This window comes from Pempheris klunzingeri, chromosome 3, assembly GCF_042242105.1.
Source record: "Pempheris klunzingeri isolate RE-2024b chromosome 3, fPemKlu1.hap1, whole genome shotgun sequence".
In the NCBI taxonomy this organism is placed as follows: Eukaryota; Metazoa; Chordata; class Actinopteri; order Acropomatiformes; family Pempheridae; genus Pempheris; species Pempheris klunzingeri.
In genome coordinates this window covers 26,594,119-26,621,756 of record NC_092014.1, presented here as the reverse complement: position 1 = coordinate 26,621,756, position 27,638 = coordinate 26,594,119, and the positions used below count along the sequence as shown (strand labels likewise).

The 27,638-nt window shown below is 41.9% G+C and overlaps 1 protein-coding gene across 3 annotated transcripts in view; it reads right to left on the bottom strand.

Annotated features, from left to right (window-relative positions):
• Window positions 1-27,638, bottom strand: part of LOC139199485 (regulating synaptic membrane exocytosis protein 1-like) — a 69,549-nt gene that overhangs the window by 40,081 nt on the left and 1,830 nt on the right. For all 3 annotated transcript variants that reach the window (XM_070828563.1, XM_070828564.1, XM_070828565.1), the window contains exon 2: window positions 6,923-7,136. In XM_070828563.1, coding sequence (XP_070684664.1) covers window positions 6,923-7,136 — 214 coding nt within the window. The remainder of the gene's footprint in view (window positions 1-6,922; window positions 7,137-27,638) is intronic.

Below are 27,638 nucleotides of genomic sequence, written 5' to 3'. Positions count from 1 at the left end.
AAGGCTACTACAGAGACCGTGCTTTGTGAGAGGAGTGATGTGTGGGGAGGAGGAGAGAGCAGTCATCTAGTACTAAGAAACATGATTGAGATTATGCAGTGTATCCTCCCTTCCGGTAGAAAGTGCAGTGTCAGCTTGATGCAGTAAGTGAGCAAGACTCTGTGTGGCTGTATCAAAGTGAATCTGTGTCTGTTGTGTGTGTTAGGCCACGATGAATTCAAACCACAAGGGAGCACCAAACATTATCAAATAAACATATGAGCCAAGCTGCTAAAAACTCTAAATATTTGCGTCATATAATATATGGTGTGGAATCATGATGTCTCTGTTTCTGCACTGTATGTATAACATGATTTTGTCAAACTAATAACACTGTAAACCTTTTATTGGTAGGTTCTGGTGTAATAGGCAGTGGTAGGATGTAACTAAGTACATTTACCCAGGCACTGTTCTTAAGTACATTTGAGGTACTTAACTTGAGTATTTCTATTTTCTCCCCTTTTACTCAACTACAGAGGCAAATATTGTACTTTTTCCTCCACCACATTTATCTTTTATTACCCTAACCCTACTTACTTGGCAGATTCAGATTATCAATACGAAATGTAATCATTAATAAAGCATATTTATCATTATCAGCATCATTATCAATAAGGATGTATTAGTCCCTAGGTGGGAATTCACAAGACGCCCAGTAGTATGTAAAAATATATATGTGTGTGTGTGTGTGTGTGTGTGTGTGTGTGTGTGTGTGTGTGTGTGTGTGTGTGTGTGTGTATATATATATATATATATATACACACACACACACATACACACACACATATATATATACATATATATACACACACACACACACACATATATACATACACACATACACATATATAAATATATATATTTAAACAAATTACAATTAGCTCCACCTTTACCAGATGTATCATTAAAGGGATCAACAATTATAATTCAATGATATAATATACATTATATTACTCATAATAGAGTACTTTTGGTCGTTTGGTACAGCATAAATAAAAATCTCTTGTGTAGCTTACTACCATATTTTGATGCTAATAACTTTACTTTTATTGAAGTAACACTTTGAATGCAGTATTTTTACAGTCTGGTTTTACTACTGTTACTGAAGTAAAAGATCTGAGATACTGATTTCCTGATCTTTGCTTTCCAAATACAGACATTTCTACATAGTATTTATCTGAAATATGGGCCCCAGTGACTTGAGGTAACAGAGTGAGCAGTGGAGCACATTCCTAGTACCTCCTCTCTTGGCCCGGAATATCAGATTTTTGGTACGGTCAAAGCCATTTTTGGCACGAAATCAGGGTCTTGTGGTTTTTGTCGTAACACCAGGGATCTATTTGGCCCAGATTGTTATACAAACTCCTGAATCATTTATACCATCATAAGTGTGTGTGAGTGTGTGTGTGTGTGTGTGTGTGTGTTAGGACCCAGCGCCTGCCTGCTATCCACTGGGAGGCAGTGCTCCTCTACAAAGGAGACAGATTGTCAGCGGTTTGTTCAGTTTCTGGAAGCCATCTGGAGCTGACATTAAACACACATAAACAAACACTCAGCCATTAACAAGCTATAGCACCGGCAATAGCAGGGCAGTTTGACAGAGAGGGCTATGAAATACACATCAGCTTCTTCACACTCTTCAGAGCGAGCTTAACCTTTCTATCACATACTGAAAGTGATTTAAAATTGAAACTTCCGGCATTAATGGTATTCTCTGTTTACAAAGCAACCCAAAGAGTGGTCATAAGTTCCCAACACTGATAATATAATTTGACAAATATGATTCTATCTTTGAATTTCAAGTTTCAAAACCCTGCTTGCATGTGCAGGTGGTTCTAAGATGCAGCAATCGCGGTCACAATTACAGAGCAAACAATGATATTAAGACCAAAAAAGCATTTCAAATCACGGGACTGAGCTTATAAGCTGTCAAACTATTTGACTTCTAACAAGTTTCTGACATAAGGACTGATAGATGTGTTCTCACTCGCGTCAGAATTCTTAAAAGTTTGTGAAAAGATTTGTGAAAAATACTGTTTAATCAATTTCCTCATACTTTTGCATACATATTTCCTGTTTGTAAAAGTCCCTCCAAACCCTCTACAGACAGAGTTTTGCTCCTACTACAGGCCCATGCACAAGACTTGAGCATGTGGAGAAATCCAAAGATTTACATGCCTAGTTACGGTTGCTAAGCCACGATTGTTCGGTGGCTGGGGAGTTAACAAACAGCCTGTTCCACTAGAAGAAGAGCCTAAATCTGTTAACATTCAAATTCGAGCCATCTTGATTCATGTCATAAGGTGCTAAATAAGAGAAGTGAGCAGTTACTCATTAATACCTAAAGCTGTATACCATAAGCACCGTATCAAAAGCCTGCATGATGGACATGAGTCAACTCCCCCTTTTCTGTTCTTACGTATTTGCTGTCTTACAAGGGAAGCATAAACCCAGTCAAACAACGAATCCTCTTTCTGACTGTTCAAAGGCTTGGTGATATCCCAAACTAAAATTCGCTGCCATTCACTCCACCATTTCTGGCTTTGACAGGGCTCAGAGGTACAAACACTTGGGAGACATTTTGCAGTGACCAAGCATAACAGGGAAGTGGACAAAGTGGAACATATACTTGGGCCCTTCCCGTCTCCCCATGGCAAGGCTGGTCTGGTCTTACACAGGCAGGGAAAGCATGCACAGGCATGAGTGTGCATTCAAAATGCATTCGGATAAATGGTCTGTAGGCTAGAGTGCTTTCTTATATGCATGCCAGCTGAGATGCCAAACTCCCATCCCCATTTTTGTCAAAGATTTATTCTGGAATCTATTTGCCCCATTTTCCGCACAGCCATGCCTACAGCCATAGGAAGAGGGGTCAGGATGGGTCAGGAGGGCCAGATGCCCCTGCAAACAGCCTATATTATGGCTCATGCTCGCTCTGCCCGCCAGTTGATTTTCAGGGTCTGCATTCATTCTCAGAATTAGAGTACTGATGCGGGATCACCAGCCAGCTGCCCCGGGACCAAGTAACCACAGTCATCTGTGAGGCAAAAAACGGATAGTGGGTCTGAATTCCTGTTCTGATACTGTGAATGAGCACAGACCCAGGTGTGAAGGAGAGACAATAGTAGTGGTCCATGCAGCAAAATCCATCACCCAGCAAGCCTTACCCTGTCCTTCACTATGAGACACTTTGCAAGGGGAGGAGACAGACAATGGACACAGAGTTAGTCAGGGTTTACACCGGAGAGAAAATCCTCTAAGGACACAATAGCTCCAGGTGGCTCCACCCCACACAGTACAGTAAATGCTCTGAGACATCAAAGTTAACAAACACTATGAACTATCAGGGACTCCCTCTGTTCAGTTAAGTCAGTAATCCATAAGTGGATTTGTACACACACTGGCTCCGTTCCAATCCGATAGCTCGCTCCCTTGGATCTGCAGTTGTTGGTTTTTCAACTCTTTTTCTTTCAACTGGAAAATTACACAAGTGGCCAACATGGAAGAAACTAAACTTATACAGATAGCCGATGTCACCTTTCCAGGGGAGAAGTCAACATGCTGTTAACAGACAAGAGAATTCTCAGCTCCAGATTTGAACACAGCCAGTATTGTTTTTACCTTTAAGTGGCACAAATATCACATTCACAGCACAGAGAGAACACAGAAAAGATGCTAACCACTTTGTCCTCCTTTGTGGCATGCAGTCCAGGTCGCAGTGAGAGTTGAGAAAAAGTGAGGAAGTGCAGCAAGAGAGGAAAGGAGAGAAAGAAATGAAAGAACATAAAAGATATAAGAAATAGAAATGCAGAATGGGTGATTTAGTGAAATGGAATATTGGATAGATTGTGGGTAAAGAGGGAAAAAAAACAAGAGGGAAAGAGGAAAAAGGGAAAGAGGACGTGGTGCAAACATTTGTTAATTACATTCTGCAGAATTGATACACATACTTCATAATTAGTGACAGATTGTGAGGCGGTGGGGACAACATTATGAGAACGTACGTGACCACTGACATGTTAGGCTGCAGCGACATGCATGACCTAGCCTGGCATGACCTTGGCGTGACTCATGACCCGTGACAACATCAGGATGTGTCACGGCGCCTCAGCACAAGGAGGAAAGTGGGACACCCAAAGCAACATGGAGCACACTCTTCCACGAGCCTCACCTTTACTAAACCTCTGTCTGTACACTGCCATAATCTTTCCATTTTCACATATTCACACGTTAAACACACTGAGTTCATGGCTTATGCTATAATGAATGGTGTCAGGTGTTAGTGAGGGGGCAAAAGGAAAAGATGTTTGAATTATCACTATGCTATAATTGATCATCTTTGTTTTGACCGCAGGATACAAACTAATTAGTTCACTGAGTTTGCTGTTTGTAATGTGCTTAATGAATGCTGTGAACAAATAGAAATATAGTGTGATGATTTAATAAAACCTATCATTACTAATCCCTCTCTAAAAATACTGTATGTCCATTATGCTGTGGAACAGGAGCGAAGCTTTGAGGCCTCAGCAGTGTTTGGATGGCATCCACACAGCATGTTGCTGTGATGCCTTCTGCAGGGCACAGGACGGCACTACACAGCTCTATTGATACATTATTCAGTATTACAGTAAGCTGCTCAGAAACCAATAAGAGTTTATAGCCTGATATTTATAGCAACTCATGTTGCAGTTTAACGGCGCCCCTATAGTGCTACGTATATAGTGATTTGTGTCTTTCAAAACTTAATTAGGCTTTCATTGGAACCTATCTGACAGGCTTAACGTTTTTGAGTTTGTACAATGATGTTCAGGAATCATTTCGAAGCCCATGTTTGCATATTACCCTTTGTTAACCTGTGGAAAACTCTCCATGAGAAATCTAAGTTTATGAGTGGGTAGAAAAGATTTGTAGCTGCAGTTGTGCAAATATCAACAGTGAGAAAAAGAGAGTTATCCACATCAAATACTCAATTTACTGTTTCCTTTCAGCACACCATTTGATAATTTTTGTACTTTGCATGAGTACTTTTCTATTTCTATTTCTTCAACAGAAAGTAAAAAACAGATACCTCTCGAGCTAGATGGAGAGAATAGGAAATGTTTTTTTTATTGTTGTTGTTGGGGGTTTAATGTAATTTGGATGAATCAGCTCTTTAAAGTGAAAAAACACAGGTTGTTCTTATGTTTAAAAGTTCGTTTGGATACTTCTGACGAAGCAAGCTTTTGTACATGCAGTATATCTAAACCGGTGAATGATGGCACACAATATATTTCATAAAATAAATAATGATAAATAAAACTCACATTAAGCCTAACCCTAACCGTGTTATTCTGCTTGGATGGACGAATGTCAAGGAACAGAGGCAAGCGCGCACACACACACACACACACACACACACACGAAATGGAAGATAATTCAAATGTGGTGAGTGTAGAAATTCAGATCTGTCTCACATTAATACATACACAAACAATCCAATGAGAGTATTCATTACACATTAATCAATGATCTGACTTAAAGGCACCTGAAATTCTCAAGTCTCAAGGAATTTCTTGTTTTAAAATAAAATTAAGCTGTATTGACTGATATTATTTTGAGCTCAAGTTCCTTTCAAATAAATCTTTTGCTTTATTTGCTTTATTTATAGATAGCATTTCCATCATGCTAGTCTCATCGCTTTATGTCCATGTAACTGCCTGCCTGCTGTGAAGGTAATATTAATGGCTTTACCATCACGGATTCTATCTTTATCCCCTCTTCTCATTGGCATTTGAGTTCTGCATACGTGGGATGACAGTGTGTGTTCAGGCCCAGCTGGTCTGGGCGGATCCTGAACAGATTGGGGACCAGCAGGCCAAGGGTGGAGGGCCCATAGTCAGGTAAGATACCCAGGAGGAGGTCCTCTCCGTTTGGTTGGAGGGGAGCCCAGAGAGTGCTTGGATGGAAGACGGCTGGGTCTTAAAATAGCACAAACATGTTTGGTTTATGGGTGATTGCCACACTGATCCAATTAATGGTAATAATTTGGTGAAATGGTGCGGGCCTTTGTTTTGTAATAGTGTGGCCTCTATCTTAAGCGCAGTGCTGCTCTGCATTTTCAGTGCATTGTTTAAGTTGTTTTTGTTTTTCAGCTCACAGACTTGATTTCCTGACTTTTCATGTAGCGTCCACACAAGGTTAAACATTTGATTTATCCAGTGAAATATCTCTCGATCTACAAAATGGATGCATTTTGAACTGGCTGGGAGTTTTGAACATAATGTGCATAAAGATTGAGAACAAAAGTATGCATGTAAGTTTTATTGGACATTAAGGTGATTGTGTTACTCTACTGAAAATGGGTGGCCATTGTAATTCATCTACATGCAAGCTAGCTATAGCTGAAACTGGAGCTACAAACGCAACCAAACTTTTTCAGTGTGGTGAGATTATGATATGGAATTCAGTATTCCTTTCAAAATCCTGTCTGAACCTTCTTAGCATCTTTGCCTATCTTTTTCTCACTGGTCCTGTTCTTTGTTTGGGCATGAGAAGGTCAGCGCTGTCACTGACCAACATGCTTGCTTGATGGTTGCAGTGCAGTCACAGGAGACACAGGGCAACACAGACGCTGTTATGCTGGTGTGCTTTCATGTTCAAGTGAGCTGAGGTGCGCCAGTCTATAACCATTCCACAATACTACAGCCTCAGACTTAAAATGAGCTTTGAAGGGCCTATGACTGGTGCCAAGCCATTCTTCCAATACACTTTGGTCTCATCAAAGTGTGACCAGGAAGCAACAAAGCAGATGGCAACAAGCACAAGAAGCAGGAGGAGTCAGCTACAGCAGGAATGAGGTGAGTGTGAGAAGGAGAGAGAAAAAGGAGGAGGTCAGGTTTCTCACATTGTTGGAGCGCAGAGAGACCCGCCCTCCACAGCGAGCGCAGAATTTGGTCTGGCAGTAGGAGCAGAGGTGGCCACAGCCATCAGCAAACTTGGTCTTGCGGCAGATACCACAGGTGGGCGCATCGTCCTTCTGCTGGGTCTGCTGACGCCGTGTCTCCGCCCCGATGCGACGCACCTCCTGTTTGTAGCTCTCAAACTGTTGGTGCAGTGTTCTGAGAGGAGAGGAGAGGAGAGGAGAGGAGAGTTGAAGATTGGCCATTAGTGGTACATCATGCATTCACAAACTTTTAGTACTTGATAAACGTTACCCTTCAGTGCTGTTCAGACAGATCTTCCTGTCTAAATATCCTCACATTCATAAAAACAAACTCAGAAAAGGATGTGATGGAGTTCATGAATAAGTGAATCATTTTGAAAATAAATAAATCGAACAGAAACAAAAGCGATGTTATGCATGTGCACGTTCACGAGCAACATTTCAGTCCCGGCTAAATAACCGGCATTTAGAGCACCACTTGAAAGGTGCCTTTCAAAAAAATCATACACGCAATCAAACGAAACTTCAGCTCAGTTTTGCTCTCCGTGGCTCAGAGCCGTTCCCTTCCCTGCTTCCCAGGATGCCTATGATGGAAATAACCCAAGTGTGAATTGCAAATCAGGCCATGTGAAAACACCCACAATGTTGTCTCAACAGAACTGTCAAAGGAACACTGCATTAGCATACCATGGCTCTCATATAGGGGACCCAGACAGGCACTTTAATTACCTCGCTGAGTGAGAGACATAGAGGCAAAGGAGATGGCTTCATTCACAGCTTTGCAGCCAATTTGCCTGTTTGTGGAAGTAGACGACCCCTAGCTAAGTCTCTGGCAGCACACTGACTTTACAGTTGTGTCTGAGAGTTATTTGTCTAAAAAGATTCGTCAAGACAATGCAGACGTTCACACATTTGCTGAGGTATACGAGGAATTCATACTGTGAGTACCATACTGTGGACCTGAAAATAAAAGTTGTATGAGTCTATAGAATGTCACAAAATACTAACAAGCGCCCACCACATGCTCCAAGAACCCAACAAAACATTCAACTTGCATGTTTTGTCCAGTCAACAGACCAAAAATGTCATTTTCCACTGATCCAACTCGATCACCTGGGTCTGTTGAAAGAAGACATGTCCTGCGGTCTGTAGTGCTCAGCTGCTAGGTAGGAAACAGGTAGAAAACATAACACCTCATCTGTTGTCAGCAGCTTTTTGTGGTAGAAAAAATCAGACAGATCACAGTCCTCCACCATGACCTATCCAGACTCCAAGAATGATGCTGTGCCTTTATAGAATTCTTCTGAGCTGGAAAAAAGGTCCGTCTGTGACTGTCTTTACTGAAAAACAAGCTGTCTAAACAAAGCGTTACATAATTCCCACAAAGTATACAGTCTCACTGAAAAAATCTTTGATAAGTTGCCAAAAAGAAACTTTCCAACTCCAGGAAATGAGTCGACAGATTGTACATTCCTCTTCAATGGTGGCTTTCGAACTGTCTCTGGCTAGTATGAGAGCAGAGACAGCAGACTGCTACCATACAGAGCTGGAACAGGGAGGTGACTGGTGACTGGGCCACTTTTGGCCAATCAGCTGACACAGGGAATGGTTGGAACAGAGACAGGGATTTTGTGACGTGGACAGTTGAATGAAATGTGATAAAAATGTAACGTACGGAACATTTTCTGGAAAAAGACACACAATGTCAACGCTAGAGAATAAAACCCCCTCTATCACACGGCCTTAGCACCTTTAGGCTGATACGTTGAATATTATGAAATCTTATATGCATTCTTCTCGAATATTTGGTATGTTATGTTCTAGTTCAAATGCTAAAGTTTTGTAATGCCTGAAGGGAACTTTACAACTAGCCGTTATAACCTACAGGCTCGACATCAAAGCATCAATAAAGCAGAGCCAGCATGAGATCATCATTGTACCCGTCACCAGTTAGGCTATGCCTGACTGAAGCTTCGAACAGATAAAACAGATATTATGATAGAGCATCCAGTAGGATCCTCTAACTGCAGTCCTCCAGAAAGACACAGATAAAAGTAGATAGTGTCTGCACATTCAAATATACTCTTAAGAAGTATGAATTTCAATTGCACGTGCTTGTTTTCACTCAAAAATGTTTCAAGTGGGCTTTGATGTTAGGTAACAGTCATAGATGATGGTAAATGGACAATGGGGTTGACACGAACCTCTGCTTAAACGGATCTGTACGTAATTCAAATGGAAAAACAACATGACATCGCCACGGCAGCAACGTCATAAACGTGACCTCTGACCCTGAGAAGCTATCTATCCTGCCAATGGGAGTTCAGGGCCTGAGCCAAGCAAAGGCACCATGGGAACAGCTGTCAGAAGCAGAGGGTGCACAGCCAGTTGTCATGGTAACGTGGTGGCGTCAAACGCTGGGTGTCAGCGGGTGTCAGTGCACCAGCTGTTCGTGCTCTTAGAGCCACAGTTTCATCAGTCTTTTCTCCCACTTCCACACAATCAGCAGACACGCACTGTTAAAGCTGCACTAGGCGACTTCTTTAATATAAAAACAAATCTGTGTTCAAGGCCTAAATCACATAAGAGCTCATCACCTTTGACTGAAAATCTCTAGCTTTATTCTAATTTCAGGTCTGGACAATCACTATCCGCAGGAAAAGATAAAAAAACTAAAATATGTCTCAAAAAGTTAGGGAATTAGTGCCATTCAGTGAAATCTTGACTCCACATTAGATATTTTATATTATCATAAAAACATATACACATAACTTATGTACATATACAGTGCTGTGAAAAAGTATTTGCCCCCTTACAGATTTCTTCTGTTTTTGCTTTATTATCACACTTACATGTTTCAGATCATCAAACAAATTTTAATATCACACAAAGATGACCTGAGTAAATACAAAAAGCAGTTTTTAAATGATGATTTCATTTATTAAGGGAAAAAAGCTATCCAAACCAACCTGGCCCTATGTGAAAAAGTAATTGCCCCCTCCTTGTTAAATCATGAATTAACTGTGATTAACCACATGTTTGAAAGCTGAGTTCAATTTCACTAGCCACACCCAGGCCTGATTACTGTCAGAGCTGTAGAATCAAGAAATCACTTAAATAGACAACATGAAGTAGGCTGAAAGATCTCAAAATGCAACACATCATGCCCCGATCTAAAGCAATTCAAGAACAGACAAGAAACATAGCCATTGACATCTATCAGTCTGGAAAGGGTTAAAAGGCCATTTCTAAGGCTTTGGGACTCCAGCGAACCACAGTGAGAGCCATTATCCACGAATGGAGATAACATGGAACAGTGGTGAACCATCCCAGGGGTGGCCGGCCTACCAAAATGACTCCAAGAGTGCATCGACGACTCATCCAGGAGGTCACAAAAGAACCCGAACAACATCTAAAGCACTGCAGGCCTCACTTGCCTCAGTTAAGGTCAGTGTTCATGATTCAACAATAAGAAAGACACTGGGCAAAAATGGCCTCCATGGGAGAGTTCCAAGGTGAAAACCACTGCTGACCTAAAAGAACACAAAGGCACATCTCACATTTGCCAAAAAACATCTTGATGATCCCCCACACTTTTGGGAAAATATTCTGTGGACTGACGGGACAAAAGTGGAACTTTTTGGAAGGTGTGCGTCCCGTTACATCTGGCCTAAAACTAACACAGCATCTGGGAAAAAGAACATCATACCGACAGTCAAACATGGTGGTGGTAGTGTGATGGTCTGGGGCTGCTTTGCTGCTTCAGGACCTGGACAACTTGCCGTAATTGATGGAACCATGAATTCTGCTCTCTACCAGAAAATCCTGAAGGAGAATGTCCGGCCATCAGTTCGTGACCTTAAACTCAAGCGCACTTGGGTTATGCAGCAGGACAATGATCGGAAGCACACCAGCAAGTCCACCTCCTAACAGCTCAAAAAAAACAAAATGAAGGTTTTGGAGTGACCTAGTCAAAGTCAGGACTTAAATCCGATTGAGATGCTGTAGCATGACCTTAAACAGGCCGTTCATGCTCGAAAACCCTCCAATGTGGCTGAATTAAGACAATTCTGCATAGAAGAGTGGGCCAAAATTCCCCCACAGCAATGTGAAAGACTCATTGCCAGTTACTGCAAACGCTTGATTGCAGTTGTTGCCACCAAGGGTGGCACAACCAGTTATTAGGTTTAGGGGGCAATTACTTTTTCACATAGGGCCAGGTTGGTTTGGATAGCTTTTGTCCCTTAATAAATAAAATCATCATTTAAAAACTGCTTTTTGTATTTACTCAGGTTATCTTTGTGTGATATTAAAATTTGTTTGATGATCTGAAACATGTAAGTGTGACAAAAAAGCAAAAACAGAAGAAATCTGTAAGGGGGCAAATACTTTTTCACACCACTGTATATGTACATTATACATAAATAGTCCCCTCATCCTTTGCTACTAATATGGACCATAAAGTTGTTTTAAAGCTCTTTGAATTGATTAAATTGCTCAAGGGGGACAGCACAACAGGCTGCTGGCAGTTTTATGTGGTTTAATTACTACAAGCTACACCTTCCATGTTGCACACAGTTGTTCGCCCTAGTGTTTCCACCAAAGCAATGATTAAAGCAGCTTCTTATCATAATTGATCAATAATTTGTACCTGCGCTTCTTAGTTCAGATCCAAAGACAAATGCTAAGATTACCAATTTCTGCCAATGTGAATCAATCAATCTGAATGTAACAAGCTCTCACATGTAACAATGCAAAGGGAAATTGGCAGGCTGACACAGTATGCATGATAGATTCCATAAATACATTCAATATTCAGGGATAGCTAAATACTGTGTAAAGAATTAAGCATGAATAAAATACAGTCAACAGCTAAAGCATTCATCAAACCTGTGCATCTCTCTGTCACGCAGACACCATGCAATATTTAAAATTCACACCCCATTAATAGACAATGTGACATCCTGATTCATGCCCTCTAAGTCGGCACACAGTTCCCATAGTCACCATAATTTCCACCTAAACTACCTGGATGTTAATTGTAACCTTGACTCAGCAGGAGACATGTGAGTGACCTCAACCATATGGATAAAAACATAATCACCGTGTGAAGACACAGGGAAAGACGTCCTCTCCGGTAAGGACACGATCTCTGTGTTCACTCTACTGTGTGTTCATTGATTACAGGCCTGAGCCTGCTGCCTCCCCAGGGGTCTGCCACCATGCCTGGGATCACAGGTGGTGGAGGAGTGCTAAAATATTTGGGTGGAGCAGACACTTCCTCACTTTCCTCCATCAGTTGCACAGAAAAACAGGCCTCTTATAGCTCATTATATTGGGCTCCTGGTCATTAACTGCACAGGCAGCTGTTTTCTATAATCCCACTAGCCAGTACCAAACAGGATACGGACCAAGCTAACGACTAGCTGGTGAACAGAGTGGGGAATCCAAAAAGGAGCTTAAAGGAGAGTGAATGTTTTACATCTTATATCTTACATCAGCTGGCTAGACAGAAACATGTCTGCAATAAATATGAATGTTTCTCTATGTCTGCTGGATGTATAAATTGTACCACCAAAATCAATTAACTTGTGCTGCACCTGCTATAGTTCAAAATCTTGAAAGAAAGCTCTGTTATTCATAAAAATGACACTTTGAAATTACAGCAGCTGTAATTACTTACTGAATTACATTACATTACAATGACATTACTTATACTGTCTAGATATAAATCCTCCTCCCTCCCAAGCCACAACATAACATTAGCTGCCAGCCTGCTCTACCTATCAGCCTGTGAGCTGAGCTAACCTGTGAGCTAGCTGAGCTCAGCTAACCTGTAAACTAACCTGTGAGCTAGCTGAGCTCAGCTAACCTGTAAACTAACCTGTGAGCTAGCTGAGCTCAGCTAACCTGTAAACTAACCTGTGAGCTAGCTGAGCTCAGATAACCTGTAAGCTAACCTGTGAGCTAGCTGAGCTCAGCTAACCTGTAAACTAACCTGTGAGCTAGCTGAGCTCAGCTAACCTGTAAACTAACCTGTGAGCTAGCTGAGCTCAGCTAACCTGTAAACCAGGGGTGTCCAAACTCTTTTCACTGAGGGCCACATACAGAAAAACATCCAAAGGGCTGGGCCACTCACTAGAAGTGAGCTATATATATATAACTTTAATCCACTAGAGGTGATGTATATCGCCTCACCTCTAGTGGATTAAAGTTGGCAAAATCAATCAAATGTAGGTAAATTCTGCTTGATAACTGAAAATGATTCAAGAAAAAAAAACAGCCTTTCCATTAGTGGGCTTTCATTTATTAGTTGTGGTCCAAGCTGCTGTTTGCCTTGTAGGCTCTTCACTGGGTCACTGAGCTCATGAAGAGCTCCTACTCTCTCTTCAAAACTGCTCAATTTCTGATCTCAGGGAATAAATCCGCTGCAGCACAGAGCCACAACTCGCCATAGCCAGTATACATGAGAATGGTAGGGCGCCCGCGCCCGCCCCCCCGGAGCCCCATCCATGGTACCTCCACACAGCTCATCCCATTTAACTCCGATCATGCCAACTGCTCTTTAGCCAGCTAACATCAAGCAGCTCCTCCGTAATGCAGAAGTGATCGTCATTATTCGTCCACTCATCGCACGCTGCTTCTGAAAGTTTCAACACTCACTTGCTCTCTTAAGTTTCCTTAATTCTGCCATTTTGGGTCACCTGTAGCACATTTCTTCTTCTATTACTCATTTTATAGATGAAGCTGCCTCGTTCAAGACAGTTACTCCACCTAGTGGTGAGACTAAGAAGTACAATACAGTCCAGTGCAGGTTCCAAGTGTGGGCCGTATTCCAATACAGTTTTAGAATTTCCTGCGGGCCAATGAAAATTGGAGCACGGGCCGCAGTTGGCCCGCGAGCCTTAGTTTGGACATCCCTGCTGTAAACTAACCTGCGAGCTAGCTGAGCTCAGCTAACCTGTAAGCTAAACTGTGAGTTAGCTGAGCTCAGCTAACCTGTAAGCTAGCTGAGCTCAGATAACCTGTAAACTAATTTATAAGATAGCTGAGCTCAGCTAACCTGTAAACTAATTTATAAACTAGCTGAGCTCAGCTAACCTGTAAACTAATTTATAAGCTAGCTGAGCTCAGCTAACCTGTAAACTAATTTATAAACTAGCTGAGCTCAGCTAACCTGTAAACTAATTTATAAGCTAGCTGAGCTCAGCTAACCTGTAAACTAACTTATAAGCTAGCTGAGCTCAGATAACCTGTAAGATAACCTGTGAGTTAGCTGAGCTCAGCTAACCTGTAAACTAATTTATAAGATAGCTGAGCTCAGATAACCTGTAAACTAATTTATAAACTAGCTGAGCTCAGCTAACCTGTAAACTAATTTATAAGCTAGCTGAGCTCAGCTAACCTGTAAACTAACTTATAAGCTAGCTGAGCTCAGCTAACCTGTTAGATAACCTGTGAGTTAGCTGAGCTCAACTAACCTGTAAGCTAGCTGAGTTCAGATAACTTAGCTAACTAAGCTGGTCCTCTAGTGTGCACCTAGCTCTAAACAAAGCCCAGGTGATCTCTGCATGTTCAAGCTGCCAGCTATACAGTTAAAAAGACAACATGTAAACAGAACACCTTTAAAGCTTATAGCAGAAGTTAGGCACGTTCTCACCACATCCAGCCCCAGCGCTAAGCTAACATATCCTGAGCAGATTTCTACTGAACAGTTAACTATGGTTCTTTTACAGTCCACTACTACAGCTTTTCCAAAGTCAAATTCAGGCACTTATAGAGAATTTTCTAAATGCATTTTCAAGCATTTCCAGCACCTTACGGCTTAATATACAATTTCTCCATATTTGAAAAAAAAACTTTTCAGTCAGTTATCAATTTATTATATTAATACAATTAGAATTTTTTCATTGAAAAAGACAAGCACATTTCAAACCTTGAAAACATCACTTTAAAATTCACATTTTCAATGATTTCCAGCACCATACAAACCCTGACTACTCATTACTGAGAAAAGTAACCTATTAACACTACTGTAATGTGTTACTATCTGACACTGTTAGTATGTGGCCTCGGCAGACAGTGACCGGGGGGGGGGGGGGTCCAAGTGGTGTGAACCGGCTGAACTGTGGCTGTCTCCTCTCTCTAGGTCAACACCATGAGCCAGCAGGGACAGCCGGAGAGCCACATGTGAGTTAGCCCCACTTTGGCCCTGTCAAAACAAGCAAGCAAACAAGCACACGTGCACAGTTCCATACACTCACACACACACGGGCTAATATAAACAGTGACACAGACAGAAAACCCACATATACACGTATGGGATTGTCTTCGCCTGCAGCCTTACATATTGAGCTCGGCAAGTCCAAGGACTCCCTCCCTCTTTCTGCTTCTCTCTCTCTTTCCCTCTCTCGTTCTTGTTATCTCCCCCCTCTTGTTTCTCCACTCTCGTCACCAGTTGTTGGTGTGGAGCTGTTAATTAGCACCGCTATGAATATATTGCCTAAGGATGGGGAGGGGAGAGGGGAAAGCTGTGTGTGTGTGTGTGTGTGTGTGTGTGTGTGTAGGGCAGTACTATTTCTGTCTCATCAGCTGATTCCTGGTGATGCCTCAGAGAAGAGTGCCATGCTATTGTTCTCAGGGCTCATTACTCAAAACCCCAAAAGTCTGAAAAATGCCCCGTTGGCCCAACAGCCAGTAATCTAACCCTAGCCCTAATCCTACAGGACCTTCACCTCCACCTACATAAATACGGCTATGTAGCCTTACCTTACCTATTATCTTGCAAATCAGGTGACGGGGCCACACACAGAGGTAAAACTCTAATGATTTTATTCTAATATTGGACATTTGTGTGCGACAGTTGGTCGTATAGCCAGAAAGGGGGGCCTTTTAATGGCTAAACCCCAGCTGATTCAGCACCATAGCAGTCTCCGAACTAACAACTGCAGGCAGTGTGTGTTTGTTTTTTTGGATAACATACACTTTTTTTGGACTGTTGGGGTTTCAGAACAATGTCCATTAGAACAATGGGCTGAGGACTCTTTCTCAGTCGGAGCAGACACAAGAAGCTGTCTGTACGTGTCCCTGAAAGTCACTATAGAAGACATACAAAAGCAGCATGTATTTTAGGGTGGAGCAGGTGATGGTCTCTAAGCTATCACTAGACAATGGCTGTTCAGAGGTGGGGTGTAGCAAACTGTTTTTTTTTTTTTATTTTTTGCAACACCACCACCAAGAGGTTTGGAGATTGTAGTTGAAAGAACAGAATGGATCAATATTCCCAGCACTGTACGACAGCACAGTTGAGGTTGCTGAAGGGAAAATGTCTGTGCTTCTGATGGAGCTAGAGACCGGGAAGACAACAGGCGTGTTGACACATGCTGCAAAGAGGTAAAAGAAAGGAGGAGTGAGGGGTGGAGGCGGATTGATCAGAAGAGGTAAATGAAAGGGAGCAGACACAGTAAGGGAGAAGACACAGTGGGGTAAGAATAAAGGAAACAGGAAGAACAGGTGAGGAGTGTGTTTACCCTGAATTCTTCCCATCTCAGAAAGAGATGGATAGACAAACGGTTGTCTACAGGGAGGAGGAGGAGGAGGAGGAGGAGGAGGAAGGAGAACAAGTGAAAAAGCAAAGCATGAACAAAAAGAGCCAAGACGGAAACAAGCGTGGGCCAGAGACCAGCAGAGGAGAGAAGCCGATGCATCCGGAGCCACTCTATAAATACCACTTGAGAAGAGGAGTGGATGATGGAAAGAGGATGGAGACAGGATGATGGAAAGAGGAAGGGGAGTAAGAAGAGCGGGGAGAGAAAGGAGAAGAATAGATAAACCTGCACAGGAACACCGATAATCAGTTAATACAATCAGGAATATTAGTAGTTTACTGGAGGTGAGGAATTAAGTTTAGTGTAAAAAAGAAAAAAGATCTTCGGATTCTGCTCGAGACTGGTTTGTGCAAATGATGAAAAGGAGGAAGAAGAAAGGGAAGAGAAAGAGAGCAACAGATGGGTGCTTAGACAAATGCAAACATCTTCTTTGTTTACTTGTTTGCCTGCCATGATGTTATTTGTGACAACTTTTTACGCATTCAGCTCCCTTCACTGTCAAAAGGCTATAAAATGGCACTAACGTCATAATGCTAGAAGAAATAAAGCACCCAGATGGCCGGTGTGTATCTATCTATAGGGCAGCAATTTCTCAAACAATCTGGTCAATCCTCCCTGGCTTGATGGGGTTTGATTCCCAGCTGTCATTCTTTCCAGGATCCAATGTTAGAGCCACATCTACAGCGACTGCAGTGCACAGCTTTAGGGGTGAAATGTTCAATTAAGAATCTAGACTTTGTGGTGTGCAGAGGCTCAGAGAAAATAAGACCCTTTTACCATCAAAACCTTTTCCCCACACCAATCCTTCATCCCAATGCAAAACATATCTCCACGAGAACAACCAGAAACTATATGATACAGCACAGCTAAGTTCTTTCTGTGAGAAAGACTCTCCAGACTTATTGGGCAGAGACGACATGTCCTTTTACGAGCATATGTCATAGAAGAGACAATGTGAACATAGCAACCAAGTGCTTTTACATCCCTGTAGGCAGGAGTTGTTTTAATTGATGGAACCTACGTCACACACAGGTAATGTGTAACTTCACTTCTACAAGTAACTTCTAAGCAGCTTCATTTTTGTAACAAGACATTTGTGTGTTTCTTATTGCTTTAAAGGACATGCTAATAGCTTCGAATGCAGAGACACGATAGCTACGCAGAACTTACATTTCAGTAATGTTTCCTGGATTGTTCACCGCCTGAGCTTCTGTTCAGGGACAGTGAAGTTTGCTGAGCTGTGACTGGGGCTTTTATTGTTTATTGAACTGGATCGAACCTCTTTCTTGTTATATCTCATATTTATCTCTTTGCCCTGTTTACCTTGGAAGTCAGTGCTGGGAATGATGTCTCACCCCGAGTTGACCATTTTCCAGTACAAGTCAGAAAACCACACGGTGGACGCCCCCCCCCCCCAGGAAAACCTTTGTTGTGCTTGATATTGGTAGCAGTGCCAAGACATTGCACTTACAAACAGCATAGCGACAGGTGCACAGGTAGCAGTAGGACGGTGCTGTGTATGTGACTGAGTTATTGGGACACAAATAAGACAGATGTTCTAATAAACAGCACACTACAACAACTTTCGCTGTCATTGATGCACAGAGCAGACATCTTGGATTTGGACATCAGGATCGGTGAGGTTCTTCCAATTTCAGGGGACGTTCCAGGTCAGATTTCCGATCGGGAACTCCGATGAAATGCACCACGTTTCCTTTGAATGTCAATATTATATATTCACAGTCGAATCAAATTCTTAATGAGGTTCAAATGTTTTGTTGCACAGTCCAATCAACTGAACAGCAGTTCAATCTTGTGCCATCCATTATTGCTGCACCATCACTACACGCTGAGTCCTTTAGCTCTTTACCTTTAGCCTGTCTTCAGCCTAGATTATCAGACAACAGAGCTCCTCCCATAGCTGCTGCTCGGATGTTGAGAACTCTTTTTATTGATGTTGTGAGTGTTTACCCATATTTATGGAGCAGAGTGCTTTTTTGGCAGAGACTCCCCAGTGTGTATGTGTATATATATCTGTGTGTCCGTCACTCCACCTTTCTCCTCCTCGTGCATTTGTTTTTTCTTTCTTTTCCATTTATATCCCTCTGTCTCTCCTTCCATTTCCTTTATGTCTTTCCATCTCATAGCTCACTCATATCTCATATCTTCAGTTCAAAGCCTACTAATTGTTATTGTTAACAATGTGCTCTTCCATATCACTGTACATGTATTCTGTACTGTCCTCCTCACTGTTTCTGTCTGACACACACACACACACACACACACACACACACAAATCACATGCAGCGTACAAAGCCTCTGACCCCACACAGCCTGCTGGGTGACGTATAAGCCATGACTCTAGTTGGTGGAGTAGTTGTGGAGTAATTATGGGCATCCTCTAATCCCCTCACTCTATCCCAGCAGCCTCGGCTAGCAGCCCACTCCCCCTTTGCATCCCCCCTTCTTCTGCTTCACTTAATTGTCTATGGGCCCGACTAACCTCCACACATAGTGAGCTACAAATAAAACTAATTGTTGTGTTGGATTGTGACTGTTGTATTAGATCCACTGCTAGCATTGTGGTTTATTTCCATGCAAAATGTTACACTTTGAACACAAAATCATGTTTAGTGATAAACAAGTGACTTTTAGTGACTTTAGTGGCGTAGTATGTATAGTAACGTATTGTAAAAGTACTTTGAGTGGTAGAAACTACCAGAAAGACACTATACAAGTACGGACCATTTACCGTAACTGTTCCTCCTCTCCATACTGGCTCTGAAGAGATCCCTTTATAAAGAGATTCCAGTGGAAGTGATGGGGGACAAAGAATTCACAGTTCTTGTTCTGTGTAAAAATGCATTTCAATTGTTAAAGCCAAAATCTGCAATTCCGACTGGCCCGCAAAAACATCTATAAAAAATCCTTTATTCCCATTGCAATAACCACCCTGAACAACACGAAATAAGACACTGAACATTACATATATTTGGCATGTCTTGGCTGCTGTTTGCTTTTAACATTTCACTTGTCACATGTGTGTGTGATATGTGTTGTATTTTATTGTTGGAGCCTTGTCAAAGGAGAATTTCTGTCACCGTCTGGGGCAGACAATAAAGTCTATCTATCTATCTATCTATCTATCTATCTATCTATCTATCAATGGTGGGAAAACTAGCAAGAGCATTTGAAAGTATCCAACCAAATATATCTCATCGCCTCCCTTCAGGCTTTCAGTCTCCCACAACATGTGAACACGCACTGCCTGACTACTGCTGCAGAACGAGCCCACACCAGTGACGAGAAGACTGGCCACTCGTTCATCCTATACACAACCCAGCCTCTCTTATTTTATCAGCCTAACGAATAAACAACTCCATTAAATGCCTCTATCAAAACAAAAAAACAAGCAAAACAGCTGCCACAAATGTAACATTAGCTTTAGCTCAGAGCAACTGCTCACTCAGCTAATCTGTGTGTAATAACAGTTAGGATGTTAATGTCATATTTTCTTTATCAAAAAGAAGAAAGATGCTCATCAACCAGAAGCCAGTAAACTAAAAGTATCTTACATGAAGTGACAAACAAGGTTATATGTTTTCACAGTATGTTGTGCTCGCATAGAAACTATGATTGAATGACTCAGAATATTTAAAGCAGCTGTTACATTAAAGATCCGTCACAGTCACTCTGTGTGAGTGTGTGTGTGTGTGTGTGTGTGTGTGTGTGTGTGTGTGTGTGACATACACGCACACACTCACACAAACGCACACAGCCACATGTTCTAGAGATTATTTCACTTTTAGCATTATTTAAAGAAGGATATGGAGACACTTTCTGAGCAGTGGCTGGTTTTACTAGTCCCATACAGTGTTGTGTGCTGCTGCTCCTGATATGATCCCATCGCTTCCTCTGACCACGTACACAGACAGAGATGGAAAGAGAGCGGGGGGAGGGATGTAGAGAGCCTGGTCAGCCCAAGTAGAATGCATTCTCATTAAACTTTTATGCTGGGGAGGTCTGGGAGCACTAAAGAGGCTACTCACCGAGGCTCACTCAGGTCTCTCACTCTCTCTGTCAACACACTCACTCCGAGTCCCACCCAGCCAAGCCACACACCGCCAGCCAGCCACGAACTCTTCCCATCCCCTGTGACGGAGGAAGGCTACGTCCTGATTCTCTGTCACAGCGCCCGTGTCCCCATGTCGCTGATATTACAGCTAATGATTTACCAGATCTCAAATCAGCCCAGCTGTATCAACGCACAAACACAAGGCCGTCTCCCAAATCACACAAGATAGTAAAAGACCAAACACAGCTGAGAGGTTTAACAGCATGTTCGCTCGTATTCTGTCAGAAAACAGGAGAGTCAGGAACAGTTTTAGAATACATAAGTGTGGTTGTATCGTTGTATTTTCGTCATATGTGTGTTACATGGCAAAAACTATGTGGACATCCAAATGTTTCAACCCTATATGATTGTTAAACACATTGTTGTGAGTGATTAGTCAGCTATTCAGCTGATTAGTGATCTACTGTAGTACCACATGCATACATGTATCTACAGTGCTGTCATGGCCAACAGAGGGTTAAAATGTTGCTACAGTATAACATCCTCCACACTTCTGTTTTTTCTGATGTGTGTGTGCATGTGTGTGTGTTGTAGGGGGGGAAAGGGTTGTTCCTTAACCCCTTAACAAACAGCACATTTAAAATGAGCATGGCTTGGTGCTTTATTTCACCGCAGCAACACAAAACCTCATGATTCCATCTGCATCAACCATTTTAAAATCTGAATTTCATACAAGCCAGAACAGCAAAATCAAACAAAATAGGCAAGAAAATATCTCACATTTTGACAGTGAACTCCAAAGAGTTGCCTCTCAAAAGGATCATGACTGTCATCAAAAGGGCTCAAGAATGAGAATCATTTTATTTTTGGGCTGTCGTACTAAATGGGGTGCCTGCTGAAGAGTTTCAATACAAATTACATACTGTTACCTCCATGAATGCTGAGATATCTGGCTTTCAAACTCACTCTCTGGCCTACATTTAAATCAAGAGTGTAAAAACACACATACACACTAACACACAGGTGCACATGCATGCTGAAGTAGCCCAAAAGTGCAAGTAAGTATGTTTTTTTTTTTCGTCGTTTCATTTGACAATGAAAAACTGAGAGGAAAACAAAAGATGCAGCTTTTTGAGATGCGCAGAAGAGATGACAGTTGTGTAGATAAAAACCACACACACACACACACACACACTGATGTCACACGAACACAAGCACAACATCATGTACACACAGATAACGTCACCACCGGCCCCACCGGCCTCTATTCCTGCAGGTGTTGCAGACACACCTGACTGCCTTTGAGTTCTTTTAATTAAGAGCAAAGTTAGAAGCTCCAATCCAGAACACTCTGAACACACACACACACACACACACGCACACACAGCACATGGATTCACACTCTCTCCAGCTGTCTGGAAAAGGAGTGGAGACTGGCTGCAAGGCAACAGGACAAACTGTACGGTGACAAAGGCATTCTGTCTTTGCGTGAGTGTACTTTCCTTTTGCCAGCTTTTATCCACAGACTGAGAAAAGAGCAACACCATCTGGGTTTGTGGTGCATTTTGTGTGCTGTCACTCAGAAGTACTGCAGTACACATGCTCTCAGACACACTGTGTGGTTGTAGTGTGTATGTGAAAGGTGGGTATGTGTCTGAGCATATGTGCATAAGAAAGAGAACATGTGCTCGTGTGGTTGCATGTGTTCCTGTGTGAAATAGGAAGGAACATACAGTACACGTTCTGTTTCATTTACATTAAAATGTATGATCAAGTACATAGACATGGTTTCACACACACACACACACACACAAACATATATCTGCAAACAGCAGCAAACATTTCACACTGCAATTAGTGGAATTCAACAGTGGGCTAAAACAGGTTAACTAGAAGAAAAAAAAAAGGTTCAGAACATCAACAGCAGCCAGTGAACTGAATATTTAAATATTTCAGGAACTGCTTCCAAGTGTGTGCTATTTTCAGACCTGATCCATAATTCAACATTAGCATTTTTCTCGTAGAAACCTTGAAACTCATAAGTCTGCTCTGGAAAATGTTTCTCTTTATCACAGCTGAAAGATACCAAATTGGGTTTAGTCAAAATCCTTTATTTCTTTTTTTGGCCCTAGAGATGAAATTTGGTATTTGACATAGCTGCTACTGTTTTCAGTTAGCCACAGTGCAAACAAGCTCTAACTTTCCTGGCAGGAAGGAGCATATCTATTTTAAACAGGATAGCTAGATGAATAAAAACCATACAAAAGTCAGTGATATTAGAGGCTTAGAGGACACAATAGGCAGTTACAGTATGTCTGCTAACAGGAAGCACTGAGGGAAATGTCATTTTTGCCAGGGCAAGGTTTGTTTAAGCTAAAAAAACATGCAGATATAAAACTTGCCAGCTTCATTTATCATTATATAAGGGAGAAAAAACTGTGTAAAGATTATATTCAACGTATGACAAAATAAATGACAGCTTTGGCTTTTAAATGTAGATCTTCAAACTGCCTATGGAGAACAGTCATAACACTGAATCAAACTAAAAAATGATGCTGCTCTTCTCTGACTTACGACTTAAGACTTTCAGACTTGTTGTGTTTCTGGCCACATCCTAGTCAGTGATGTCACTGAAACTATTCTGCCAATAACAGATGAAGAAAGGGTGTGGCGAGAGAGGCAACACGCCTGAAAGTTTCTACCAAATAAGAGCTCAAACTCCAAAATCACACATATTTCCAGACGGCTGTTGTCAAACACACATGATGCTAAGCAGCAAAAAAAGATACTGGTATCAGTTCCCCCATTTGACAACAACAGAGTTTGTTTGACGCTGCTTAGTCCTGCGTCGATTTTAATGCTAAGATTAGCTGGAGATAATGGGGGAACTTTGGGACTGATAACTGAAGGATGGTATGATTAGAAAGGATGTGGACTGCAGGTGATAACCTGAGGCCGTCTAATGTGAGACCAAATAAACAGAGCATTTTATTCTCTATATTGTAATACATAATATAGTAATTTTGTATGTAAGGTGATCTTATATAACCCATGTTTAGTTTGTTTTGATTTGTTTGTGTTGTTAATATTATTGTTATTCCGATTTGATTTGATTTATTTCTATACATATTCTAATGTTGAATTTTGTGTGTATATATATATACAGCCTAATAAATACCGTAACCCCTTGTAAAGGAAAAAGTGAACCTATGTTGAAATATTTGTTATGTTAAAGGGGATATGAGAAATAACCAAATAAAAAACTAATTTTTACTTTGTTTTCCCTTTTTGACCACTTGGTTCAGCACAGAAAGCTGCAAACACAATACTGTCGCCTTTTAGTGTTGTTATGGCAAACGTGTTAGCATGTTTTCACTTCCAGCAGGCACAGAGCTACATCAGCATTCATTTGGAATCACATCTTTGTCAACGTCATAAATCTAAGTTCGATGATCTTTCTCCTTTTAACTATGTTTTGGTCTCCACCAACTCCTGAGATAAAAATCTCTCTCTCCCTCTCCCTCTCACTGCTAAAGTATTCAGTAGCTTCTTGTACAGATAGTCTCGTGAGTTTTAGAGCTTTCTTTTTTGCTCCAAACACCTTCCCACTGTGGCTAGAAATGATCGGCTAGAACGGTGAGAATGAATCAAAACAGCAAAGTTGTGCGCCTGAAAAACCAAAACAACGAGCTAAAGAGATGCTAAATTTCTCAGTAGGGCTGAGAAGACCTGTAGAATCAAGTGATCCTCCTTATGGCTCCTTGTGAGTTACTCTTTTCCACATCACATGATGATTAGGATTTGAAGATGCTGATAAAATGATATTGATTAGTGCAGCTTTAATGACAAATCCTCCAAACCAAAGTCTCCTTTTAACTCAAGGTGTTCCTCCTGTAAATGAAAGGCCACTCTTGACCTTGGCCTCAAAATGACAATTGAACTCTTGGCGGACAGTAGCAGCCGTATCAGACAGGGAGGAGGGAGGAGGGAGGAGGGGGGGAGGGAGGAGGGCTACACTGCCCCATAGATGCACCCTGTAGCCTGCAGCCTTGGGGAGCCCTGGCAAAGAGATTAGCAGTGTGTGTGTGTGTGTGTGTGTGTGTGTGTGTGTGTGGGACCCCTTACAGAAGCTCTTCCCATTCTTTCTGTCTCCCCCTTTTCTCTCCACTCTAATCCTTAAAACCTCTAAATCCTCCCTCTTCTCCCTCCTTCTGTGCTCCAGGTCCTGATTTCTTCTCCTGTCCATCTGGTGTCAGGCACCAAACCACAGCCAGTCAGCACTTTGCACCGTGCATCCCATCAGAAAGGTGTTTAAGAACGTGATAAATGTCACTGAACGTATTACTAAAGCCAGATGTGTGTGTTCCAGTAAATTCTTAGAGCACTACTACTAATAGTGTTCACTCGTACTTTAGCTGTGCCTTAACGTCAACACAAGTGGGTGCTTCAATTACCGCTCCAACCTTAAGGCTCTGTGTTGTTCATCCACCCCCCCTCTGAAATGTCTACAATCTCACTGCCGAGCGCATCAATATTTTAAACATTATTTCTATATTTACATTTTGGAAACCTCAGAAGCTCCCAGGGGTGGATGGGAACTTTGGGCTGCAGAGAAAAGATTTCCTGTTGTGCTGGGGGGTGGGGGCATTCTGAGAGGTTGGTCACTGCATTTCACTGACTCCTCACAACATGACCCAACTCTTCCACTAATATCCTCTGGATTAGGAAGTCAATGGAGCTTTAGCAAGTCAATGGAGGGAGTCTCTGGAGTCCTTAGTGTATTAGATGCAGACAAAGTGTTCGTCGGTACTGTGACTCAGTGAAGGAAAGCTCAGGTGCTGACTTCTCACAGCCTGACCAGAGCAAATGATTAGCCCAGAACCAGGCGTTCTGGCTCTGCAACAGAGTGGGACACGCAGGTTCAACTCGTGACAGATAAAGCCCAGTATCAGAATAACCTTATCTCTGCCAGCTGCTCAGGTCTCAGGCAACGCTGCAACCAGATTGGACAGCGCCGACCAGGTGAACGGTCTTGACGTAAGGTACAGAATGTTCTTTTTGGATGTGTTTTGTTGGTTGTTATTGATGTCCACCAATGCCGGTGAAGATGCCATAGACAGAGAGGTTGCCCTGCATTGTATCGCTCAGAACAAACTCTCACAGCTGGCGTCAAAGCACACATCTGAGGCACCAGAACACAAATAACACAGATAAGTGAACTGAATTGTAGCAAAGTAAAGAACATACTTTGGGCATTTTTAGTGGGCTTTCAGATATTTAGTAGCGTGACGATCAGACTCAGTTTTATTTTATTTTCACTAAAACTGAAAAAAAACGTGCCAGTTTAAGATTTGTTATCTCATTACATCGGCAGATGTGCTGATTTAGTCCATGTTAGTTGCCACCTTTCTGTTGCTGTTATGGCAGAACATGACATCCTCATTCTTAATTCTTAATCCTACCTTTAAAGCTCTAATTGGTTGACTGTTTCTCTGACAGAAACAGCTGACATTTAGCATGACACCAGACCTGTTCGAACTGCTGAATGATTCAAAGGTCTGGAACCACATTTAGCTTCGCCGGCTGTGGTTTGTGTGGGAGAGCAAGAGGACAGTGAGGAGAACTGGTGGAGACCCACAGAGTGCATCTGCCGCATGTGATAATAATGTATGTAATGTATGTGTGGTTATACTGATTATGTGAAACTCTCTGTGTATCATTCAGGGGACTGAGTATTCATCTGTGACATCATAGAGCCACAGAGCATTAGAAGTACTTAAGAATGATTTCTGGTGGCAGACTGCTCCACAACACTCATTTGGAACCCTTCTATACTGACATTTCTCATATCGCTGCACAGATTATTTCTTCCTTGTAACAGCAGAATAAGTATGTAATCCATTAACCATGATCCACATCCATCCACTCATATCATGTACGCTCATGCTGCTGCCCGTACCCTCAAACCACCGGCCGCCATTCACCACAGTGCCAAGGTCCTATACATGGAAACGATCAATGAACACATTGACTCAGACGTTTGGAAGGCGCCGCCATGTTTTTATCTATAAGGTAATGGTAATAATAGCATCTGTGGTTGTTTTAATTCATGTGTCTGTGTGTGTGATGATCCTCAGTCTCTAACTATGGATTTCTTGCTGGCCTGTTTTTGAGTGGCTCGGTGGATTGTCCATCTCTTCTGTTTTTCCATGACTCATTCACACGCCACAGACTATTTCTATCCTGTGACTCTTCACTTTTACATATATGGTATAAACTATATACACAGTAAGCATTCTCACTTTACAGCACGGCTTCACAGCTGCCTAAGACTTTAGCACAGCACTGTGTATATAGAATAGTTTGTTGTTGTTTTGGGGACTTGTTCGAAGTATATATAGTATACTAGTAACGCTAAGAAACTAAGCTAAGAAATTAAAGCTTATATTTGAATGATTCCATGCCAGAGCCAAGGGTTATTACCCTGTTATTACCTCAGCCAAACCCTGAGCTGCACACAGTCTGTGATGCTACAGAAATATAGAGAAGAAGAGGTGGCTCCTGAACGCTTTTATGCTTTTTTGCATAAGCACACGAATCCTCTCTCTGTCACTGTTTATTTATTTGGCAAGACTTTACTTTGAGTACAGATGTTTAGCATTTGTACATCACAAGCAAATATAAGTGTTTATTAATGTACGTCGCCAACTTCAACTCCTCCTTTGGGTTGAGGCTGATGTATAAACAGCTGATGAATGGAAATAAGACTGAAGAGTACTGTGGCAGTCTGTACACTAATAATACACAACTGCATTACAGTGTATCACAAACCACACGCTGCTTAGAAATGCTGACAAATATTGTGTCATTAAATAGGAGAGCTTAACATGACGTGTTGCTTCCTCCCCGTGTATCCATTCAGCATCTTGCATAATAATCGTACAACTCATACTGTAGTAAACGCTATAGACCGCCTCACTACTGCTCACTAGAC